The sequence below is a fragment of the Amphibalanus amphitrite genome, unplaced genomic scaffold, assembly GCF_019059575.1.
Source record: "Amphibalanus amphitrite isolate SeventyFive unplaced genomic scaffold, NRLGWU_Aamphi_draft 000038F_arrow, whole genome shotgun sequence".
NCBI classification, from domain to species: Eukaryota; Metazoa; Arthropoda; class Thecostraca; order Balanomorpha; family Balanidae; genus Amphibalanus; species Amphibalanus amphitrite.
Window position 1 is genome coordinate 737,828 of NW_024881534.1, and position 16,589 is coordinate 754,416.

General features: G+C 50.2%; 1 protein-coding gene across 6 annotated transcripts in view; it reads left to right on the plus strand.

Moving 5' to 3' along the window:
- The window catches only part of LOC122373157 (ATP-dependent DNA/RNA helicase DHX36-like), a 57,478-nt gene that overhangs the window by 10,164 nt on the left and 30,725 nt on the right, over positions 1 to 16,589 (plus strand). For all 6 annotated transcript variants that reach the window (XM_043351016.1, XM_043350980.1, XM_043351010.1 and 3 more), the window contains exons 13-18: positions 1,990 to 2,191; positions 2,416 to 2,604; positions 4,935 to 5,098; positions 7,165 to 7,320; positions 8,555 to 8,672; positions 14,706 to 14,882. In XM_043351016.1, coding sequence (XP_043206951.1) covers positions 1,990 to 2,191; positions 2,416 to 2,604; positions 4,935 to 5,098; positions 7,165 to 7,320; positions 8,555 to 8,672; positions 14,706 to 14,882 — 1,006 coding nt within the window. The remainder of the gene's footprint in view (positions 1 to 1,989; positions 2,192 to 2,415; positions 2,605 to 4,934; positions 5,099 to 7,164; positions 7,321 to 8,554; positions 8,673 to 14,705; positions 14,883 to 16,589) is intronic.

Below are 16,589 nucleotides of genomic sequence, written 5' to 3' on the forward strand. Positions count from 1 at the left end.
TAATTAGACGCCTAATAAATGCACTGATAAGGTCGAGCCGTAGCGCTCAGTTTTAGCGACTATTTGTTATATGGTTTGTGGGTTAGAAAAGACCGGAGTCCCGGAAAACGAGAAATAGAGAAGCGAGATAATAAAGTCAGCGACTCATTCTAAGGATCTTCCGGTCACGCCGCCTCTTCCTCAGATTATCGATCTTCTTCTCCCTCTCTCCCTCCCACTCCTTAGCTTAGCCCTTCCTGCCTCCCTCTCTCCCCAAATTCGTAGCGGAGTGCCCCACCCCTGAGACAGTTTCCAGTTTAACAACTTGTCACCGTCGTTCATTACGATTATACTAGTCCCCCCTCAGACATTATGTTTGGCTCTCTGCTGCCTGCCCAGAGACGGGCTACCATTGCCTTCGTTTGTATCCGGGCAGTCTTTTGTTACGTGTAACTAATGAATCGTGTCCATAGCTACCATCGGAATCCTAATTATCCTGTCTACTCTTTGTTGTCTAGCCTGCTGTCTGTTGTTCTGAGTCCGTTGTTTGGGACCACTGACGCACAATCCCGGCCCGAGTGCTGTAGACGCCGGTGTCTGCTCACCCCTGAGTGACTGTCCGTCCGACTGACCCCATCCTCTGCTGGGCTAATGCACTGTAGTGGCTAGTACGTCCCTTTGGATACATGACAGGAGAGGCCGACATGAGACTGAGACGCCGTCGTAGGCGCGTCGTTTGCTATGATGCTGCAAAAGTCACGTGTTGTAGACGCATGGGTTAAACGCTGGGGTAGTAGAGCTCACGTGATGTGTCATGTGTCATATGCGACGTACAGGAAGGATTTGGATGAATAAGGAAGCTGTGATACTGCAATGACTCCGCTACGCCTGGTGAGTGGTGACATGTATCGGATTAGCGTGATTGAAGTTCTGGTTGGGCTTGTGTTACGGTTGATGAACCTGGATATGAAGTTAAACTCCGTGTAAGATATGTGTGGTGCGTTTGACAGTCCGCGAGCTGAACTAAGCGATGTCGGGTCAATTGAACTGACTGATATGACGTTCAGTCCCTTTTCGGGAAATCGTTGACTGGCACATTGACGTGGTTTCTTTGGTACTGGCATTGTCGCATTGCTATCGATCCGTTGCACTTCATTGGACTCGGATCAATGTCTTTTCAGTGGCTACTTGCTACCTAGCGAAGTATACCTATAATTCACTGTCGCACAGAAGAAACTAAACTGCATCCCTTTTCACGCAACAAATCACTCATTTTCCGGTACCCTGTTCTTCGCTGTACACTTAAACACTTGAAAGGGGTGTCACAATACATAGGTAGCGTTGCGGTCGCTTACCGCTACAATGGATGTGTGACGGTTCTGCCATGGTTACTGGCCTGTATACAGTGGCATCGATTGATAGCACTGTGGAATGCACGGCTGGCTGCCTGAGTCGCGTGTTGTGGCTGACGCTGGCGGTCAGTGGGGTTTAAATGAGGCTGGAGTATGGGCATGAGATTCAGCGAGTAGTTGCGATTCTGCCGCCGCTCGACAGAGGAATGTGGATAGCGGTGCCACTGTATGCGATCGCAATGACACTTACGGCTTACGTTGGAGCCAGTATGCGACCTTTTGTCAAAGACCTTTTGCGTTCATACGTTTTCAAATCGCATTACGAGGACATTGACAGATAGGTGTTAGGGAGCTTCCTTAGTTTTGTTGTCCTTGGGTTTTGTGGTGGTCGTTTTGTGGCTTCGAGTATCGATGGACGTTTTTGATGAATTTACTGGTGTTTTAAGGATTCAAAACGGACAGTGACGGGCACTGAGACACAAGGCAAGCATAAAACTGGACGAGCGTGATCGTCAGAAAAAAACTTACCGATGAAGTCATTTTACACATTTTAATGCATTATTTTTCTTCTTTTTATATACTACCCACAAGCTCTGTAAATATCGCATCCATCCCGAGGCCCCACTGCTTACCGTACCCCCTCCCCACCTTTCCTCAGGGTGCAGCCGGGCAAGTGTTACCACCTGTACAGTCGAGCCCGTGAGGCGGCGCTGGCCGACTACCCTGTACCGGAGATCCTCCGCACCCGGCTGGAGGAGCTCTGTCTCCAGATCAAGATCCTGCGGCTGGGGGCGGTGGCGCCGTTCCTGCAGAGAGCCATGGACCAGCCGACCGCTGTGGCCGTCAAACTCTCGCTCGATGTGCGTATCAGTGTCTAAAATGATGTGGTGACCTTTTCAGTTTGACGTATTTTGTGTCAATGTCTTGAATTGTGAAATGCAATATGATTTCAATCGTTTTTCTCAGAGGTGTGCTATCTCCACTCGAAATTCTCTTTCATGTGTCAACAAACCAATATTTTCATCGCTCAACATACCGTGTATGTCCATAATCGCCTCCCCCCCTCCCCCACCTTTTATCACAGATGCTGCGTCAGCTGCGCGCGCTTGACTCGGACGAGCACCTGACACCGCTGGGCTTCCACCTGGCACGACTGCCCATGGACCCGCAGACGGGCAAGATGCTCATCATGGCAGCCCTCTTCTCGTGCGTGGACCCCGTGCTCACAGTGGCTTCGTGTCTTAGCTTCAAGGAGCCCTTCGTCATCCCGCTGGTAAGGATGGAGGGAAGAGTGGACGGAGTGTAAGCTACGGAAAGGCTGCTGGTGGCTGCCAGCAATGACGCACGGACCACTCGACGAAGATTTTACCTTAGGAATTAATATACAGATTCCGTTTCTTCGCACCTTCTCTCTACGTCTTATGCGAGGCTGGAACCATGATTGAATTTCCTCTATAAGTTACATCAAACTGTTGTAGATAAATGTTCAATTACAGCTGAAATAAATTTACTTCCACGACTTGCTCAAAAGTGCGTCTCGGATTCGGCTGGTTCATTCCATTTCCGTCGTGTGCTGGCTGCTGCCGCTCCCCACCTGAGACTGCCTGGAGAGGAAATCTTATTACCTCACGGCCTGTGCGTATTTGCAAATGGGCTCAGCTGCGATCCGGGACCTACCACGATTGCGTATGTCAATACAGATCAAGGCTCGAAGTGGTTGCGGGGAAGATTAGCATGTAGCACGTATATCAGGGGTCAAAAGCCTTTATGGCCGGCGCCCGGCATTCCAACTCCGTTTGGGTTTAACCTGCGCTATGCGTGACAAGTCCTCCCCTAAATACCCGATATACGTGAAATCTGTAGTTTTTCCCAGTTGACTTGTGATTCATTTCGGCCTCCGTTTTGGATATAAATATCTATGACAGACCACAGTCTCTCGTCTGTCTGTGACGGCGATTAGGTCGTCCCGGAAGCCCGCATGGAGCTAATTACCATTCCGTCTGGGCGGCCATATCGCTGTGACGGCCGAGATCCTCCCGCCAAGCGGTCTGAACAGAGTCGAGACTGGTGGACTCTCGATGCAGATGGGTTCCTGGAACAGTAGAATAATCTCCATGCCTTAGTTTTGAGACAGCGAGCCTTCTGAGGGAGGGAGTTTACACGGAGAAGTCGACTTTGATGCGGTTGGATGTGTCTTTCAAGCCGGTCATTCTCGTACGGTGATGTACTTTTCGAGGTGTTGTTTTTTCAGTTTTATAATAAGTTGTTCATATGTTTTTACGCTTGTCACGCTCCATTGCATCTTTCTTGACAATTTTGTCGTGGCAGATGACGAAGTGATAAGACAATGAGCTCGGTTCTGGGCAGTGACACTGAAGTATTGCTGGAACCTCAAATCTAAAACATACCTTATGAGGGAATGTTCTCTTGATGTAAGTTCACATTTGGACGCAAATTATCTACCGAGAGAGAGTTGTATCATCGTCGGTATTTTGCCATATTAATGTTACGATCGGCACTCTATCCCCTTTCTCTATCGTCTCGCCGTCTGTGTAACGGCCTGTGAATGAGTGAATGACGCATCCATTGGCCCGAAGGGTCCGGCCGCGCCTTGAAAGCCCTCCTTATCGGGACAGCTGGACGTGTTGGCTGGTCGGGACGGGTCGGGTTTTTCTGGGGTCATAGAGGGGAAAAGACTGGATGATCATTGCTGTGGCAAAAGGCAGCGATTAACCTTAAGATAGCTGTAGTGTGAGTTGTCTTTTCTGAGACTTGTGTGAGTGCATCCGTGTGTGCATTTCTCGATTTCTAGGCATGATTAGTACCCTAGCCAGTAACCACCCTAAAAACTTGTGTTGGGTGCCGATTCATTAATTATTAATTTGTTGGATGATTAAATAATGTCACAAAGTTGGGCTACTGTTCTTTGGAAATCCCATCACAAGATCAGAAACTACCTCGGAAGCACGTCACATTGTTAATTTGATGTCTCTCTAGTTTCCAGATAGGTAAAGTTGGGTCTCATAAAGTGGGCGTTACTGGCAAATCTTGAGAGGTGTCTCACAAAAGTGCAAGTCCTGGCGGGTATGGGGTCTGCTATACCACGGTTTCAACGCTACTTAATTTCCGGCGTTTAGATCGGTGGTTTTCTCGTAGATGATAGGGTTGATTCAGAGCTAATTGGTTTATGACTAGCAACCGCGCGATATTCGTCTATGGTGTGATCCCATTGCAAGGGTTGCATTGGTGTTGTATAATGTAGATTTACGATATCTTGTTCGCGGGAATGAATTCAAAATAAGAACATATAGCGCAAAGTAGCATGACATTGTGTAAGTGTACGGTGTCATTGCCCACCCCTTTCAATGATCTCTCTTTTTCACCCTCCCCTTTCTCACCCCCTCCTCTCTCTCTCTCTCTCTCTCTCTCTCTCTCTCTCTCTCTCTCTCTCTCTCTCTCTCTCTCTCTCTCTCTCTCTCTCTCTCTCTCTCTCTCTCTCTTTCTCTTCCCCTCCCCCAGGTTTCTCTGTCCCCCTCTCTTGCCATAACCCGCACCACCCCACTCTTTGCTGCCACAATGACCCACCCGTCTCCCCCGGTCCAGGGCTCTGAGCGGCAGGCTGACGCGGCCCGGGAGCGTCTCTCCGAGGGTCTCTACAGCGACCACATGACCATGGTGAACGCCTTCAACCAGTGGACCAACGCACGCGACCGGCGCGCCTTCGCACGGCAGAACTTCCTCTCGGGCAGCACCCTAGAGATGATCAGGTGAGGGCCGTGACGGCTTACATAAGGTCCCAGCTCCCACCACTGCATGGCCGGTAAAATCGTTCGACCTTACACATGATTGATGTCTGATTAACTAATTGCTGCGGCATTAAGCGAGGTAATGCTTCTCGTAATTTCTGATTTACAGCTCCTGATGACTATTTTAAGAGTGTCTTTCAGTATTAATTGAACTCCTCCCTGAGGTTCGCTCCGTTAATTACATGGTATTGTAATTACAATGTCACATGGTCATTTGTTCTAATATGAGCTCTGGCCCTACCTGATTATAGCTGTCGGCAGGTATTCATAATGACAGTGCGTATTTCTTCATATTTTGGAAATGAGTAAATGCATCCGGAAGCTGGAAACGGGGTTATTCTATAAGCTACATCCATTAACCAGCTGTCATCGGCTCTTTTACGGCCTTGGGCATTGCTGGGTATTTGGCGCGCGTGTTATAACGAACGTCGGGATCAGCATCGTCGGTAGTTCACCGTACAATTACATATACGACGCTTATATAATTTTGAAGCTGATTCAGTAAATTCGTCAGCATTGTGTCGTGCAACATTACGGTGTTGGTTTACTGCTGCATTGATAATGTCACACCTCATGTTTCATATGTCGTAAACCAGACTACGTTTACTCGGCGTTTGGTCGCCCATGGCTGGGTGATTCCCCTATATACCCTAAGCTGATGTATCCATTAATGTGGCCTTGTCAGTCAGCCGTCACCGCCATGTCAGTGGCTCTCTGTGCTGCTGATGGGACGTCATGTGCAGCTGACGTATCGCCAGTACACGTCAGTCTCAGTCAGTCCGCTCTGAGAGCATCATACGCCGAGTAAAATGGATTATCAGACAACCGCGTACGCCGCTGTCGAAGCGTCCTTCAGAATAGTCATTGCATTGTGTAATTGAATCCAACGCACATATGTACGAGTATTCTCCTGCCTTTGAAATACGAGTCCGAGTATTTCTAAAGTCGGCTCTGACCTAATAATGGCATTTGGAAGGGTGATACTGGAGCTGTCCTGGCGACTTTTGCACCGTGACTTTGGTCCCGAGGTAACGGGTTTCATGTTCAAGGATGTTCATATTTTATAGGAGCCGCATCTTTTCACGGGGGAGGTGCGTTGTGTGGCTTACAGCGGAAGTAGCGTTATTTGCGATTCTCGTAGTTCTTGAGTGGTGTGTCAGTGTCTGCGTTGTTCAATGACTTTGTTCACTGGAATATCGGTTAAGAGGAAATCATAATAGGACTAGGTTTGCTGCAAGTGCGTGGAAGGTATCTCTGGACCATTTACGTCGGATGTTTTATCCCACCTCATTTTAGGGAATATAATCTTTGGTTATGCTAGGTTGGAATGAAAGGATCGGCTGGCTCAGCTCGACCGTTCCGCGAAGACAATGTTCAGCCTGGAAGGCATTTCGAGCTCAATGAACGGTGAACTGAAATGAAATCCAATCATGAGCGCCAGGCGGGTGTAATTTCATCGCGCGGCGCTGCGCAGTTCCAGTGGTCCGGCGCTGTTTGTAGTTCTTCCCCAAATCGATACACGGTTGTTGTTAGTTATGATAATGGAAGTATGACACGCCTTCCGTAATGACTGTTGACTGTTGATGTTAATGGCACACCCTGTCATGATTTAATGATACGCAAATCCATCCTGTCTTCCAGAGCGTAGTACCCATTCTCACACAAACTTACGGTTGCACCATACATTACAAAACTTCCTTATGAAACGCCACATGCGGTCATAAATTCACACGTCGCGCCTTTACCGATCCCAGTGGACTGTATAACCCAGTTAATGATGCAGTTGCTCATAGTTACCAACGTTGGACTAGTGTGTACCCTGCTGCTGTTTTACTAGGCTTCTGGTTGATTATCGCCAGCGGGGCGGTAATCATTGCGTTACGTTGAGTGAAACTTGGCAGACTACTGCCCTTAATGTGGTGTTGGAAGGGGAGGGGGAGAAACACCTTGGTTATGCTCGTAGTACCCACCTCACCGAGCCGTTTCGCCCCCTCTGACTCCATCTGTCGCCGCTTTGTGTTCCACAGGGGCATGCGGCAGCAGTTCCTGGAGCAGCTGAACAAGCTGCGGTTCGTGGCCGGCACAGACGCCCGCCATCCGTCTCTCAACGTCAACTCAGATAACCTGGCCGTGGTACGGGCGGTCATCAGCTCGGGACTCTACCCGAACGTCATCTACGCACGGTGAGAGGATAACTGAACGGCATGAGAAACACGCTAGACTTTATCCAAATGTCACCTACGCACGGTGAAAGAATAACTGACTGAACGGCATGAAAATAACGTTAAACTTGGCCCGAACGTCTTTTACGCACGATGAGAGATTGTGACATTAAAGCACGAGTGGAGCCTAGCTGAACGTTATCTACGCAGATTATGGCTGCCTAAACGTCATTTCCTTGCACCTGGTCAAAGCTTGTATGAGTGTGACCCTTACTAAATGTGTTCAATCATAGATCATGGTAGGCAATGCATGCCGGTTGTGAGGTTAGCGCTAGCTAGGTGAATATTAAAGGTGAGCAAGTGGATATGACAATATGATACTGCCCGTTCATGCATAGAAGTTAACATTTTGTTTTTTCTTTGCTTCACGATTTTTCTCTTTTTTTTTTTTTTTTTGTTTTACTTGTCGCCAATTTTGTCAGTCCAAGGGAAGTGACGCCACATTGGCTTATCTCTCATATCCCGTATCTGGCGATCCATTCACGCGGCTTACCCGGCTGGCACGCGTCTGGCATAAACTCACTGCGAAATTCGGGGCGTCATTTTATGTCCCAGATAGCTACCTCATCAAGTTTAATGGCCCTCATGTTTAGGAGTGGGCCTGTTTGTGAATTCAGAGCATATTCAATTCTTGCATCAAACGAAGGCGCCTTTGAAGCCGTGAGGCATTTGCATGTTGAAGAAGCGGCGGCCTCTCCGAGCTGTCATCAGCGTGATATTTTCTGACGAATGCTCGACATATCTTCCGAAAACCTCGGGCCGACTTTGAGAGGGGCCACTGACGCATGAAGCTCCAGCTCTTCCCCTGGACGCAGCGAGCACTGCGGAAGCGTCCTGCCCCCGGGCAGAGTGCCCCCCCCCCCCGGCAGACAGAGAACCCCCTCCCGTCGGGTAGACCCCCGCCTCCCCGCCGGGATACTGCGGTGCTGATTGCTCCCCATTCACCGAAACGTGCCTGGATTAAGCGATTGAAACGTCCGATTGAAACAGCCGCTGTGGTATTGCTCAGGCGTTGGTCCACGTCGAGTTACAAGGCACAGCCTTACACGTGGGTAGAAACGACGACCCATGCGACGTTTCAGCAAGCACCCAGTGACTTATGTGACGCTTGACATGGTGACGTGGCACGTTGACATAACGTGACTCCAAGTAACATGCCATGCGTGACGTTGACGTGGCGTTACGCGTTCCTCAGGCCGTCCAAGCACCGCACCATTTTCTACTCACCGGAGGGTCGCGTCTCGCTGCACCCCAAGTCGGTGCTCAGCCGCGCGCCCAGCCTGCCCGGCCACTGGCTGGTCTACAAACTGAAGGTGAGAGAGGTCACTGTCCGGGATATTGTGGTGATGGAGTGTGATTTGTGATATGGCTATAATGCTAAAGGATGTGGTGGGATGGTGATTTACTCAGCTTGCTAACTGCATACATTTCGAGCTGATGATTTCCGTTTAAAGGCCCGAACATGCGCGATTATTGAGTGAAATATCGTTTCAATATGATTAATATTCTGCTCCGACCATAGTCAAACTTTAGTTTTCCTAGCACTGCTGTAGACTAAATGCTAAGATAAATGTTTTTCATTACGTAAGTTACAGTCGGTGTCGCAAATGCCCAAAAGGCACCACATCGCACGAGTTTTTAACGATCACACAAATAGCAGCACAGCGAAGTATCTCGCTTGTACCCACTTGGTCGCCGCCTCAGCCAATTTATACCTCCAGAGTTTCCCATGTAGCGCTACCACAGAGCGCGCTGATACCGTCCTCTGAATGGGGTGATAGTGACCTCCCATACCACTCCCCGGGGCACTGTTGGTGTGATTGCGGTGGTGGTCGCTGGCCGCTCCGTGGGGGACGCGGGAGCCCACTCCCAGTCGGTCAGGCGGATCTACCGATGAGCGTTCCCCGTACCGGAAATACGGGCACGACGGGGAAGATGGGGAGGGGAAGGCATTCCAGGAAGGCTGTGGCGGTACTATTCAGGTATATTATAAAGATCGATTGAGTATATTTTACAGGGTGATCCAAAAAAATTGGAACCCCTAACTTAAAATGTCTGTAAGTCAGACAATTTTCACTTCATTGATAAATTGCAAACGCCATTAGAAAAAGCGTTCAATTCTCTATCAAACCAAGTTGATTGTACTTACTTATTATTATAAATATTGCCCTAGACATATGCCTATCAAATTTGTGTCACGAAACTCAGTGAAACAGTTTTGAACATACTATGCGCAAATCAGTGATTGACGGTTTGCTGTTCTGACCATGTCGCTTGTCGGAGGTTCATGAATAAGAATAGCTCATTCACGTGCTAATTGTAAGGAAAGAAAAGGCTGACGGCCTGCTGGGACCAGTTGTCCCAGAGACTGCTGGCCTGCGCAGTCGGAGCTGTCCCCAAGCAACTGCAGGCCTGCGTGACGGCATGAGCTCGCGTTGAGCACATGCTGTGATGAACAGCGGAAGCTAGGACGCGTGTATCTGTTCTGCTGGGTGTTTCTGTGTTAACTTTTATGAAATAAAATTAAATCTAACGGATTTCAGCGCATTGTTAACATTTGGCGATTTCGTTTCACTCAGTTTTCTGACGTTCATTCCAAAAGCTAATAGTGTGCCAATGCTTTACAACATACATGCACCAATTTGACGTGATTTTATAGCGGATTTAATGCTCTTTCTAATGGTGTTCGCAATTTGTCAATAAAGTGAATACTTTTGGACTTAGAGACATTTTAAGTTAGGGGTTCCAAATTTTTTGGATCACCCTGTATAATTTTCTGACAGTATTTTTAACTGACAGTATCTGACAGTAATTTTCTGACAGCAAACTTACATGGTATAAAGCTTTGTGGTATGAAGCCAAAGACTGGCTGATATGCGGTTAAAATATGAGTCCTTGCAAAGTCATGTGTTGTTTGCAGCTATATGTGTTACGACTTCGAGCCTTGTAGGCGATATTACGAATTCACTGTGGGATTATCGTTATGTCAGCTAATGGTCCCTGAGTAGCCGTTCCGTCAGCGTACGTAACTGCCTCGCCGTCATGGGTGTTGGACACGCATGCATGTTAAATACTAAATAGTGCCAAATAACGGTATGTGCAGACTGCAGGACATGGGTAGACTTGATGTTGTATCGGCCCTCCGACCTACTTGTTATTTTATTTTTTTTTTTAATTAAAAAATGCTAGAGCTCTTTGTATGCCGTTTTAAGTTCATTCCGTTTTGTAACGTCAAGTCTTGGAATGCGCTTACCGAAAAGCATTTCGCTGTTCCCTTCTTCGCATCGTAAGCAAAATGACACCGTTCTCTGGTAACTGGGCCGTTCCCTTTTGTCTCCACCGAATAATTAACCCATGTCGTCAGTGATGAGCTCATGTCTGCCCCGGTGATGGGGTCGTTGGCGTTAATTAAATCGTCGGCGTGCTAAGCACTCAGCCATGTAGACACCTTCATTTTCTCACGACACCCTAGTGGAGCTATGGCGCTAGTGGATTCCATGAGCTGACCAGCGAGAACATTGTTTACCGAAAGACGTGTAAGATGCGTTTGACGCAGTAACTACGTGTGTTCTGGTATGCTCAGTGTTTTACTCAGTAGAGCACCGTTCAACCACACATAAATGCTCCTTCCCAATCAGCAGATCTCATCATGCCAGTCAGTAATTGGTCCCGAGAGGCCCGTCACTTCCCTGCCGCTCTAAACAGGGTGGCGTTGACGCTGCCCCGGCTGCCGCAGAGGCGAACGCAGCAGGCGTGCGCGGCCTATAGATTGGCTGTCAGTTTGGCCGGGTTAAGTCGCTGGGATGGCTCCTCAGGGGGTCGGCGCGCTGCTCAGGCTGAACACAAGATATGTGTTTGGGGATACGGAACATCTGCGAGCGGTTGTGCAGCGCGGCGGAGACAAAGCAATCGCTGGTATGGCCTACGTTATTTATCAAACAGCAGCTATGCACATTGCACAGGCTAAAGCAATGCGTGTTTTCGTCTATTTTCCGTCATCTGCGGTGAAGACGTTTTGAATTAAGTAAAACAAGTTTCTTAATTACCAACTTCTAACCAGGCAAGGTGTCTGAAACATTAATTTCCCTCAGACAAGCTCGGGCCGGTACGACATTCCTCGGTGCCGTTTCGGTGATAATCTCTGCGCCCTCGGCCGCCTCTCCGCCTACTGCGGTACGCAGGTGTCTGGATAACTAACCATAGTTGCTCGCGGCGGGCCGATTCGACGCCGGTGCAGCGTCTGTGGCGGGGATTGCCTCTGCCAGCACCATGTCTGGTCGGCGTACTGAGAGTTAACGGCCCGGAAACATTGCCGTCTACGGTGCTCGGCCCGAGCGGCCGCAGCGGCGCAGAAATAAACCGGGCGCGCACGGTCGGGCGGTACCGGTTCGGTTCTATATCTTTGGCGGTGCCGGGCGCTCGGAGGCACAGTTGCTGGGGCCAGGTACTGCCCCCAGGCCCTCTGAGGGCTGGACCTAGATTGCAGGAGACCCTATCTGTGCGGCCGGTCAGAAAATCGAGACGGCATCTGTGATCTTCGGGTTCGGTTCGGGTTGCCAGGGACACAAGACGCAAGATATTTATGTTCTGTATGATCGCATTAATTTCTTACGGTTGATGAGCGATGACAGAACAAATGGCCTCGCTCGGCTCTTGACTTCTGGGCAATGCGATTCCAGATCTGCAGACGCCGGTTGCCGGCAAAGTTTACGTGGAAATACATCGGGATCATGGCTTACTATACCTTGATAGATTGTCGGGCTCAAGGGAGACTTCTATTTGCGGCGTGGAAACGTATGGTGGTGTCCTTAGGGCATCTGACCTTTGCCCAAGTTGAGGAGATTTGCTGACCCTGTGTTGTCTAGGTTACCCTGGTCATGCGGGTCATGCCTTGGGTCATGCCCTGGTCTAGGCAAGGGTCTAGGTTTGGTTTTGTGGCTTTTCCGTGTTACGATGTCTCGTGCGTCGGTGCGTTTCTTTGCCGCGATGCGCTTATGCATTTTGTATGTCGAGTTGTTTCGAGCACGCTGTAAATGCGGCCCACCGCCCAATCAATACATTCATGTAATTTCATTCATAGATCGTAGGCAGAATTTTGTTTATAGGTATTATTCAGTCTAACGTCTTCTTATAACGGAATTTATCACCGTTCGACAGAAGCGCTGTCGATTGCATGATTGAGTCGTGTGGGCTCCTTTAGCAAGTCTGTGACGAAGGCTGGCTATTGCAGCTCCAAACTCTTAGTCATCACCATGATTAAGCATTACGCTGGCCAATCTACACGCGCTCATGGTACTCCCTTTCCTCGCTCGCTGCCCCGCCGCTTTTCGTCATCCCATATCGTTACATCACTAAGCCATAATCACACAGCACACCATTCTTCTCGCGCCACCGTCTGCCTCCATCACTGGGGGCGAGCACCTCTCCGTTCACGCCCTCGAGCAGCCCGCTGTCTGAGCCCGGCGGGGCGTCACGGCGCTCACAGTCACTCACCACTGGAAGCCCCTAGCCACCGCAGTGCTCAGCTGCCGCTTGTCTGGCTATTCATGAGATGTAAATGTATACTAATGGCCAGATAATGGTCGTGCCAATCAGCGCGATTATGCCAGACTCTGATATTTGATAGTAGTCAGCAGTTTGGTGGTATTTGAACTGATATTGGCGTAGTGTTAGCTGTCAGGTCATAATTGTCGGAAGCAGAAGGGCTTATTTAGTTGTCGTTTATGATATGTGAGGTGGTGAATGTCCTTTCTGTGCATGTTCCCTTCAATAATGCAACGTATGTTTCGTCTCTCCCCCTCTTAGCCGTTCCTATTGTCCATATGCCTACTCGCCATTCATGGCGATACCCAGGTATCCGCTATAATACTGAGGTATCCGCTGCCGTCCTGCCTTCACCTCTTCACCCTCACCCCTACCACCAAGGTCACCTTGAGTCCCCCTCCCCTCCCCAGAGTGTCACCAACCGGGGCCGACTTCAGGTCACGTTCCCTGTCCGTCATTCCAGCGCTTTACACCGTGCCCCGGGGCACTGACCTCCCGTGGTTGCGTCATTCGGCCGACCTCCGTTACTGGCTCTCCGGGCGGTCACTGGGGTCCACTCTGTCTCCGCCCTGACCGAGAGCCTGCCGAGGCTCCCCAGAGACCGCGCGCGGTGAACGGTGTCACCGCCCGGCGCAGTCCAATATCCCGTCTCGGCGCACTCATTTCGATGAGTGCGGAGAGCCTGTGTAAACGCCCGGCACGATATTGAAGGGCTCCGACCCGCTCTAGGTATGTCTAGACTCGGTAGATTTTGTCGAGAGTGATTGGGCCCGTACCTTGGTATATAGGCCGCCGGCGCCGGTTTCTCGTTTCCGTAAATGACACTCGTTGGATGTTTATTGCCAGGTTGATGTTATTGAATCTGACCTCGTATAGGGTGAATTGTATTGATGTATTCCTTTATTGTGTGTAATTTTATCGTATTTTCTGTTGGGATTGCCTCATAAATCACTATATTTATCGGGGATGTGTGTTCCGGCGTATTATGATACATATACCCACACGAAATTCTCGCAGTATCCTATTATATACGGTATTGTTTCTGCTCAGATATTTGGTATTCCCCAAGGCAAAATGTGTCCGAGCTTCGCGCAGTTTGATGCCATGGAACGGATATCGATCCACTTCAACGCTGGCCCGGGGTAAATGGCCTCATCTGTTCGATTTATGCGCTCTTGAGGCGACAGTCGGGAGGAATAGCTCCACCAATCACAGCGCTCGCACTCTGCCGTCAGACTCATGCCTTCCACCAATCACGTTGCGTCTGTCCCGTACATTACGTCACTCATGGTAACGCCGTTTGCTTCGACGGAGCTGCAATCGCTGTCCGCACCGCTTGAACCCGATTCCAAGGGGAGGCTTGGTTAGTCGTCGACCGCATTTCGACGACGGACCCGTTAAGACTATGCACTGGCTCCTCGTTTCTGCCACAAACATTGTAAAGGAGGAGATGACTCCTTTGATTTCGCCTGTCCATGGGATTCACGCCCCTGATGATACACACCGGCTAATCTGCTGCTAAGTTGTGTGAACAAATTCAACTGCCTACATGAATTACTGGTTTTATACCTGGTTTCATACCTGTCGGCTGTTTACTGGTTTACTGGAATTACCTGGTTTCATCCCTGTCGGCAAAAATCAGCCGCATTCTCGTTGCGACATGGTGTTCTCACATGTTGCCCGCGGTTTTCTGTTTATAACCAGTATCCTCCAGTGTACCCGCCGGTGCTCTAACCAGTACCCTCATTTGTGACCTGTACCCGCCACTCGTCTGACCAGCACCCCTCCCTCGCCACCGTCAGATCAAGAGCAGCAGTGTGACGGTGCACGACTGTTCGCTGGTGTCGCCCTACCAGCTGCTGCTGTTCGGCGAGCGACTGGACCTGCTGGAGGCAGAGCAGGACAACCAGCAGCCGCTGATCGCAGCCGACCCGTTCGTCCGCTTCAAGTGCCCCCGGCAGACTGCCCAGCTCATGCAGGTTGGTGAGACAGGGAGGAGGGAATGGTGGGTCAGCTGATTATTGGGATATCTTGATCGAGCACCTACATGCGTTTCAAATGTACATTTTCAAATGGTTTCTTGTGTATGACCAAGGAACGTTAGTGGGCGCTCGGTTTTGACGCTTATGAGAGTAACTATAAACTAAATAAATAATAGATTTAAATAAATAATTTGGCAAATACTTTGGCTATCAAACTGACACTAGTTGAAGCTTTTTAAAAGTTCAAAGCAGCGACTGTATCGAGGCTGTAATTTCTAACTTGCATATGCAAATATCAGCAAGCACCTTGCAGCCCCAATGCAGTGTATTGCATTCGACAGTCATTTTTCATCGCAGTTGGAGCGAGCGTGACTGGGTTTGTTTTTCGCCGCCGTTTGTTCGTCGTGGCCTTGCACCTAACCTCATTTCTCCGTTCCGCTGCGCTTGCAAATGCATGACTGATGAATATGGGTCTGTGTATTCGTACGTTTGTACACCCGTCGGTGTTGGGCGTAATCTGCACCCAAAGTGCATGACGGGTGTACAAACGTACGAATACACAGACCCATATTCATCAGTCATGCATTTGCAAGCGCAGCGGAACGGAGAAATGCATTTGACGAGCGACACCTACGGGGTCGTGCGGCAAAAACTTTCTCTGTCCGCGGGCGCCACTGCAGCGACACCTGCCGTGTGGCTCCAACACTATTGGCTCAGTCTGTGCCCCCACGCCGTGCCGCGAACACTGATCCTACACATTGTTCAGCGTTCTTGTCTTTCCGATTGTCCACCGCCACCCCGCCGCCGCCTGTGGTACTGTGTTTCCATGCATTGCTGGCTGTGTAAGCGTAATCTGCACCCAAAGTGCATGACGGGTGTACAAACGTACGAATACACAGACGGGTGTTGGGCGTAATCTGCACCCAAAGTGCATGACGGGTGTACAAACGTACGAATACACAGACCCATATTCATCAGTCATGCATTTGCAAGCGCAGCGGAACGGAGAAATGCATTTGACGAGCGACACCTACGGGGTCGTGCGGCAAAAACTTTCTCTGTCCGCGGGCGCCACTGCAGCGACACCTGCCGTGTGGCTCCAACACTATTGGCTCAGTCTGTGCCCCCACGCCGTGCCGCGAACACTGATCCTACACATTGTTCAGCGTTCTTGTCTTTCCGATTGTCCACCGCCACCCCGCCGCCGCCTGTGGTACTGTGTTTCCATGCATTGCTGGCTGTGTAAGCGTAATCTGCACCCAAAGTGCATGACGGCCGGTACACGCTAAATCCCGGAGGAGGCGTCCATAGCCTCCTGTAGCACGCTCTCCAGGGTGCGCCACCCGGCCGCGGACGGATGAACCCCATCCGACGCCAGAAAGTCAGGTGGCGGCACAAAGTGGAGCAGGAGCACCGGCGGTTGGCGGAAAAGGCGGCGCAACAGTTTGTTGGCCACCCAGCGCCGCCGCCGGAAAATTCGCGCCGACACGCCGCTGGATGGAAAGCCTGTGCGCGGAGGGATGGGCAGCACATAGACGCGAACGACTCCGGCTGCCAGGAGCCCGAGCGTCAGTTCCTGGAGGTTGGCGAGCCACCGCTGAACGCGGCAGTCCCTTCTGGCGAGGTCATTTCCGCCCGCCACGAGCGTGACCACGCGAGGACGGGCACGAACTGCGGCCCGGATGGCCCAGCGCCTGAAGCCGT